The 7,720-nt window shown below is 53.3% G+C and overlaps 1 protein-coding gene across 1 annotated transcript; it reads left to right on the top strand.

The window, feature by feature from the left end:
* The first annotated feature begins 228 nt into the window (after positions 1-228).
* LOC114200937 (uncharacterized) lies at positions 229-6,521 on the top strand. The gene is made up of 2 exons (XM_028093340.2): positions 229-2,806; positions 4,366-6,521. Exons 1-2 carry the CDS (start codon positions 2,410-2,412, stop codon positions 5,757-5,759), a joined length of 1,791 nt encoding a protein of 596 aa, XP_027949141.2. The 5' UTR covers positions 229-2,409; the 3' UTR covers positions 5,760-6,521.
* The last annotated feature ends 1,199 nt before the right edge of the window (positions 6,522-7,720 follow it).

Raw genomic sequence — 7,720 nt, 5'->3', positions numbered from 1 at the left:
TTGCGGGTCCGCAGCTCGGCGACGCCACCCGGGTCACCGGGGCCGGGACGGGGACCGCGGGGTCCGGGTGTCCGCTCCGCCCACCGAGTCCGATGGCGGCCGTCGCGCCCAGGGCCCGGGCTCCGGTAAGCGCTCGTGCCCCGGGCCCTCCCCGCCGTCCCCCCACCCAGACCCCGGAGGCCGAGCGCGGGGCGCCGGCTCGCGGCCCTGCGGCCCAGGCCCCGGTGTGCGGGCCCCGGAGTGCGAGCGCCGGCGCGCTGGCGTGCGGGAGCGGGCTCCAGCTGCGGGGCACGTCCTAAGGGACGATCCTGAGCCCTGAGGCACAGAGCTTGAACGGCCAGCCAGCCGAGTGACAGTCTTCAGGGCCGGGCGAGGACCCGGGAGCTCTGAGTCCGTGGAAGCCGCCGTGGTCTTGTTGGCCTAAGGCTGGGCCGGACTCGCCCCGTTTCCCGCCGCTGCAGAAGCGCTTACGGCACCAGCACGAACGAGTGGGGGGTGGCCCGGTCCCTCACTGGCCCCGACCTGACGCCCACCCGCTTGTCTTCTGCGTTGTCGTGTCCTGGGACTCTTCAGTGCCATTTCCCAAGTGTGGGGTCTGGAGACCGTGGAGAAACCCCAAGCCCGAGCCAAGCGTTCTCTGAAGGGGTTTCCGTTTCTGGCAACCAGTGTGTGCACGGTTATTCCGGGAACCCGTAGCAGGGTGTGCACGTGCCTGAGTTAACACTCAGCTGGCACCGTTCGGGAAACCACCGTTCTCTTTTCTTGCGGGGGGGAGCGAAGAGCAGAGAGACAGCAGTGAGGACTGGAATGGCTGCCTGAGAAGCTGGGTGTGTCTTCTGGTGGTAATGGGAGGCTTGGGTATGAGCAGCTACGCGATGTTACCAGGGTCCCGACGGGATCCACCCTGCTGTGGCGTGAGGTAAAGATACGGGCTGAGGGAGGAGGCAGGAAGACCGGGGTGGCGGCCGCCGTCATGGTCGCGGTGAGCGTTCTTGGACCAGAGTGCTGGCTTGGATGTCACTGGATTCTGTGTTCTAAAAAAGTGACCACTGACTTTCTAATGTGGGCTGAGACGCGGTGAAAGGGAGGATTCGGGGCTATCTCTAGGGTTTTAGTCCTCAGCAGCTGTAGGAATGGAAGCTCCATCGACTGAGACGAGGAAGTCGGTAGTGTGAGTGATGTTGCTGGGAGACGTTCCGGAGAGCACCGACTGGATGCATTAAGTGAGCAGCCGAACACACAAGTCTGGAAATGTGGGGAGGGGTTCAGAAGGGAGACATCCAAACACATCATGGCTACTGTGTGGGCCCAGGTGAGTGAGCTGTAGGTCACAGTTGTGAGGAGCAGTCTCTGGTTATGGTGGTAAAGCTGGTCATGGGGCCAGAAAGTGGTGGGAGGAAGGGGGACCGGGACCGGATACGTAGGTGATGGTGTGACTTCAGAGATGGGCGATGTGGGTGGCCACAGAGCGCGAGTGCGTCGGGGGCAGGATACTCGGGCAGGTGGCCAAGGTTTCCAGCGGAAGAGTAGACATGAGAGGGACCCAGAAGTTCGGGAGTACTTAAGGCAAGGTGATGACACTCAGGCCCGTGATGGGGTACTCCTGCACTCTGAACTGCACCAGGGTTTTGTGAAGACTTTCATCCTGGAGGAGTAAGGTCACGTGTGCCGTGCTGATGTGATCACCTGTGAGAGACACTGAGCCTGGGGTAGGCCACCAAGGAGCCTTGCTTTGAATGAGGGTCGGGGGACAGAGGAAGACCGTGATTGCCGAGGGGACAAGGGCAGCACAGGTGCGGGAGAACCTTGTCTGGTGCGAGGCGGGGGAACTCACGGCCCGAGTGTGAGATCCCCTCCCACTCTTCTGCTGTTGGGAAGGTCTCCTACTCAAACTGCCTTTTCATCACAGGTGCATTTCCTGCTTTTCCCTTTGTACGGGTTTCAGCGCCCTACCAGCCCATGGACTTACACATCCTCTTACAGGAACCGGGAGGCACCTCACCCTCTCGATCCTGTGAAGCGTGCATCCTACAGCTCCTGGTTGTCACTTTTTTCCAGAGTGCCACCCCCATGTGGGCCTGTGTGGGCTGTGGTGTCCCCTCCCAGGCTGTGAATATCTGTGATTACTGCAGGGCCATCCATCTCATCTGTCCAGTGTTAGGTGTTCTGTGTTTGGCCATCCCCATAACCCTAAGATGGGACTCCCGCCCTCCCCAGTGGGGTGAAGCGGAGGTGATTAAAATACCAGAAACATGTGGGGAGGCCAGGGAGATTTCTGTGGTGTGGGGCAGTGAGGTGTGGTGACCATAGGCATGTGGCTGTGGGATCCAGTCTCAAGAACGATGTGTCCTTGGAGAGGGAGTATGCCTGATTGACGCCAGGGCCCTGGTTTTCAGCAGAATAACCTGGATGGCCAGGAAGATCCCTCTATGCCGGGGCCACAACTTCGATATATATATACTTGTCCACCTGCCTCTTCTTGTGTCAGCGGGACCCTGCGATCGGTGGGCCACGAGGAGACATGGTGGTGCCATGGCACCCAGGCACGGGGGCCTGGTTTCTCCTCTCGGTTGGGGAGATCAGGGGGAGGATGGGCATAGGGTAGATGTGGGTGGGCAAAGGGGTATGGGTTCTTGGGAGAGGGGCTCTTTGTGGTTTCATCTGTCCCCATCCTGCCAGGGCAGGGTGACCTTTGAAGACGTGGCCGTGTACTTCTCCTGGGAGGAATGGGGTCTCCTTGATGAGGCTCAGAGATGTCTGTACCAGGATGTGATGCTGGAGAACTTGGCACTTATAACCTCCTTGGGTAAGACCCTCCACCCCCACCCCTGTGCCCTGAGCTAGTCTCTGCCCTTCCCTTTGTCCCCAGGAGCAGTCTGTCTTTACATAGGGACCGTGAGCACTGCTTCCTTCCCCAGTTCGCGGGGTAGGTGCTGTGGTTGGTAAGGCTGAGGTCAGTGCACTGCCCTCCTTCCTTGAGCGGCCCCGACACCAGCTTTCCTGCTGACTTGCAGGGAAGGAATCAGGGTCAGGAGTCTTGCAGTGAACCTAATGGATAGCCCCTTACCTGCCCTCTCCCTGACCGGGTGACTTTGTCTCGATGCAAGATATCTGCATGCTCCACGTCTGCTTCCTTTCTCTCCTGAGGCTTCCTTGTGCCTCCCTGCGCCAGGACTTGCTGTCTGTGACAAAGTTACTACATCCGTGGACCATGGGCTGTTCTCATGAGACCCTCTTCCAGACCTCTCCGGGAACTGTTTAGTTCCCTTTGCCATGGGCTGTCCTGTGCTGAGTCGTTCTGGGATACCGATGGCTACTCATCTGTCCTCTGTTTTCCTTAGCACTTGTATCGTGAAGTTGCCATGCACTTGCTGATTGTGGGAGTGGGGTTGGATTGGAGAGCCCAGGGTGGTTCACAGTAGGTACACTGACCCACACACAACACGACGGCTCAGAGGAAGCCAGGCCCTGCAAAGTGGTACCTGGAGGAAGACGGTGTCCGTGCTGTGTTCAGATCAGACCGGAAGCTGTTCTGTTTGACTGGTATTATGATGCCAGGGGCCACATTTCATTTGTCTTCTCTTCCCCTTTCTTGGCACTCTGCCGATTTGCCAACTCTGTTACTTGTCGCTTCTGCTGTTACTTCTGGCCTGGGGTTAACCTCACGTTTCTGGGATCCACATCTCCCTCGTTTTTCTCACCACTCCACCTGCAGTGCTTTGCACATTGGCCGCTGTATAGTACGTCATGAGGTGTGCCCGTGTTCTTTTTTTTTTTTTTTAAAGATTTTATTTATTTGACAGAGAAAGACAGTGAGAGAAGGAACACAAGCAGGGGGAGTGGGAGAGGGAGAAGCAGGCTTCCCTCTGAGCAGGGAGCCCGATGCGGGGCTCGATCCCAGGACCCTGGGATCATGACCTGAGCCGAAGGCAGACGCTTAACGTCTGAGCCACCCAGGCGGCCCAAGTGTGCCCGTGTTCTTAAAGCAGCCCCGAACACCACCTGCCAGGTTACAGTCCTATTTCCTTGGGTCTTGTCACACCTGTCTGCGCGGAAAAGGTGTGTCCGTAGGAGATAAGTTCCTTTGGAAAGTTGTTTGCGGAGGATGAATTGCAGACCATTTCTCTTCTCCGTGTCACACCACGTGCTTGCGTCCTTCCCCTCATGAGGCCTCTCCCATTCTGTGCTCCTTGTAGCCTGCTACTGCTAAGCAGCCCCATCCTCCACCTGAGCCATCTCCCTGGTCCTGCAAACACTCCCAAGCACTGGTTCCTGGGGTTCTTAGACACACATCTGTAGCGCATAGAGTAGCTGCCTCCTCCCACCAGAGGCAGCATGCACTTCACCAGCATTTCTTGCTTTCAGGTTGTAGGCATGGTGCGGAGGATGAGGAGGCACCTGAGCGGAAGGTTTCCGTACAAGGCGTGTCCCAGGTCAGGACTTTCAAGGCAGTTGTGTCTCCCCAGAAGGCCCATCCTCGTGAGGTGTGTGGCCAGGACTTGAGAGACATTTTGCTCTCCACCGAGCACCAGGCAACGCTTTGTGGACAGAATCTCTACAAGATTGAGGCATGTGAGAAACAGTTGTGTTTTGAGGCAAACCTTCAGCACCAGGAGGAGCACATTGGAGAGAAATGCTTCAGAGGCAACATGGCCAGAGCTTCTTTTGTGAAGGACTACAAATTGTGTGTGTCAGGGAAACCCTTTTCCTGTGGGGTGGTTGAGAGGGACATCTTGGCCACCTCGAGATTCTTCCAGCTGCAGGCCACACACAGCAGGGAGAAGTCATACAGGACGACGGAGTATGGGGCATCCTCTCGTGGAAGGAAAGCGCAACGCAACTGGGAAGGCGCAAAGGACTTCACTTGCAAACACACACTTGTTCACCACCAGAGAGACCTCGCTAGAGAGAGATGCTTCATGTGCAGTGAATGTGGGAAATCTTTTAGCAAAAGCTACAGCCTCAATGACCACTGGAGAGTGCACACTGGGGAAAAGCCTTATGAGTGTGGGGAATGTGGGAAGTCCTTCAGGCAGAGCTCTAGCCTCATTCAGCACCGGAGAGTTCACACTGGAGCAAGGCCTCACGAGTGTGACGAATGTGGCAAATTGTTTAGTAACAAGTCTAACCTCATTAAACATCGGAGAATTCACACTGGGGAACGGCCGTATGAGTGTAGTGAATGTGGGAAGTCCTTCAGCGAAAGCTCTGCGCTCCTCCAACACCGCAGTGTTCACACTGGAGAAAGGCCTTATGAGTGCAGTGAATGTGGGAAATTCTTTACCTACCACTCCAGTCTCATAAAACACCAGAGAGTTCACTCGGGATCGAGGCCCTACGAGTGCAGTGAATGTGGAAAATCCTTTACTCAAAACTCCAGCCTCATCGAACACCGTAGAGTTCATAGTGGAGAAAGGCCTTATAAGTGCAGCGAATGTGAGAAATCTTTTAGCCAAAGCTCCGCGCTGCTTCAACATCGGAGAGTTCACACTGGAGAAAGGCCTTATGAGTGCAGCGAATGTGGGAAATTCTTTACTTACAGTTCCAGTCTCCTCAAACACCAGAGAGTACATACTGGATCAAGGCCTTATGAGTGCAGTGAATGTGGGAAATCCTTTACTCAAAACTCCAGTCTCATTAAACACAGGCGAATTCACACTGGAGAAAGACCTTACGAGTGCAGCGAATGTGGGAAATCCTTTAGCCACAGTTCTAGTCTCATTAAGCACCGAAAAGTGCACACTGGAGAAAGGGTTTAGGAGGACAGTGACTTTGGGAAACGTTCACCTCTGTCTTCCATTTCAGTGCCCATTCAAATATTCACACTGAAAACGGCTTTATGAGTGTTGGAACGTGGGATATTCTTTACCTATGAGTCCAAGCTCCTAAACCACCACAGTGTCTCCTTAGATGAAGGCCTGTGAATGTGAAGAACGTGGGAAATGGCTAACCAAAGGCTAGCCTCATTGCTCTCCAGAGAACTCACGGTAGTGAAAGGCCTTACAGATGCAGTGAATATGAGAAAGCCTTCATCTGAAGGACTTTACCTCATAGGACTTCACAAATTTCAAAGGGAAGAACTACCTTAAATGTGCAGGTATTTAATTGATGAATGTGACAACACGGGAGGAGATCCCTTATGAAGGTGCCATCTGCCTGTGTTGAAGCCCATACAGTCAGACATCTACATAAATCCCGGGTATGTGGCAGCTGCATTGCAGTCTTTGAACCTGCCCAGGGGCCGTACCCCAGTGTCAGGGCAATTGCTGGATGACTAATGAATAGCCTGAGCGCTTACTCCTTCCCCGTTTTTCCTCTCCGAGGAGAGGGCATGCATCTCCCCCAGTTTTGTCCTGCAGGACTGTCGGTGATTTGAAAAGGTGGACGACATTTTTCAGGATTGTTACTGTCCTCATGAGACTCTGTGATGGCATTTCCCAGCCTCCAAATCACCAACCCAGGAACAGTCTGCCTCCCGTTGCTCTTGCTGTACGACAATAAAGATCTTATTGTTTAAGCCACCATTAATCATGGGGATTCTGTGTGTGTTGAAATTAACTGTGTTTGCGAGCGTGAAGGGGTGAACAGAGTTGTGTGCCTCAGAAGGGACCGTATGATGGCAGAAGATAACTCTCCAGTTTGGGCCTACTTTGCATGGCTGCTCAAAGCCTTTAAGGAAAGACTGTAGGGCTCTGTGGTCCTAATTTATACTTGGATGCCAGGATATTTTGTGGGGTCAGAGTTTCAACCCGAAGAGGGGGCAGTCGTTGGTGGTTGTTTTGACAACCTTCAGTGCTTCTGAGCGGCATGGTCTTGTTCTCTTGTTCACAAGGGACACTGATGGCATGGTGCTCGGTGCTGGTGAAGGAAATCTCTTCCCCAGACCCAGCAGCGGAGCCAGGGGCCTTGATGTCCTGAATTCTGTAGAGTAACATCACTGGTTTTAAGATTCTAAGGGCCAGGGGAATGATTGCTGGTACAGAAACCCTGAATATATTAATAGAGAGTGCGGGAGACCAGTGAACGAGTTGAATGTGCCTCTTTGAAAAGGGCATGCACAGTGTTTAGGCACTAGGACTGTGAAGATGAGCAGGTAGAGAGATTCTGAGGACCTGCACAAGGATGTATCTTGTGCAGCTGAGGGCCTGTCAGAAAACAATAATCTAAAGGTTTTGTGGATTCCTTGTTCCCTCTGGGCTGTTCACCAAAGGCCATGGTTTTGCATGGCAGCAAAGCAAGGACGGAAACAGGAGAGAACGCTTAGTGCAGCCAAGAGGCCTTTTTTGTGACTCAGCTGGTAACCCTGTTGAATGAACTCGGAACACCTTCATTGCTCACCTGTTTTTGCAAATGCCTTCGGATGAGGAGAAAGATGGTGGAATCAGTATGGTGGCCAAACTTAATCTTCTGAAGCATAGGGAATCCAGACTTAAATTTTAACCATATTTTTTTAAGTTTCAGTAAGGTACAAATGACATGCAATGTCCATCATTAAATTGTGCAATTTGACATTTTGACTTTCACATAAACCCATGAAGCCATCAATCATGATAATAAACCTTTCCATGACCCCCACATTTACTTTTTGTCCTTTAATAATCTCTCCTCGAGGCATCCATTGCCTTTTCATTATAGTAGATGAGTTTGCATTTTCTAGAATTTATAGGATTGGAGTCTTAAAAGTGTTTCCTTTTTTTAAAAAGATTTTGACAGAGACGCA

This window comes from Eumetopias jubatus, unplaced genomic scaffold (assembly GCF_037043125.1).
Source record: "Eumetopias jubatus isolate StellerSeaLion01/CBP00866 unplaced genomic scaffold, mEumJub1_p1.0 scaffold_10, whole genome shotgun sequence".
Taxonomy (NCBI): domain Eukaryota; kingdom Metazoa; phylum Chordata; class Mammalia; order Carnivora; family Otariidae; genus Eumetopias; species Eumetopias jubatus.
Note: the sequence above shows the minus strand (reverse complement) of the source record. Positions and strands in the feature narration are given on the sequence as shown.

Coding starts and splice junctions, on each gene's coding strand:
- LOC114200937 (XM_028093340.2), top strand. CDS start 2,410: ATGGCCAGGAAGATCCCTCTATGCCGGGGCCACAACTTCGATATATAT. Junction 2,807..4,365: donor GGCACTTATAACCTCCTTGG/GTAAGACCCTCC, acceptor TCTTGCTTTCAG/GTTGTAGGCATGGTGCGGAG.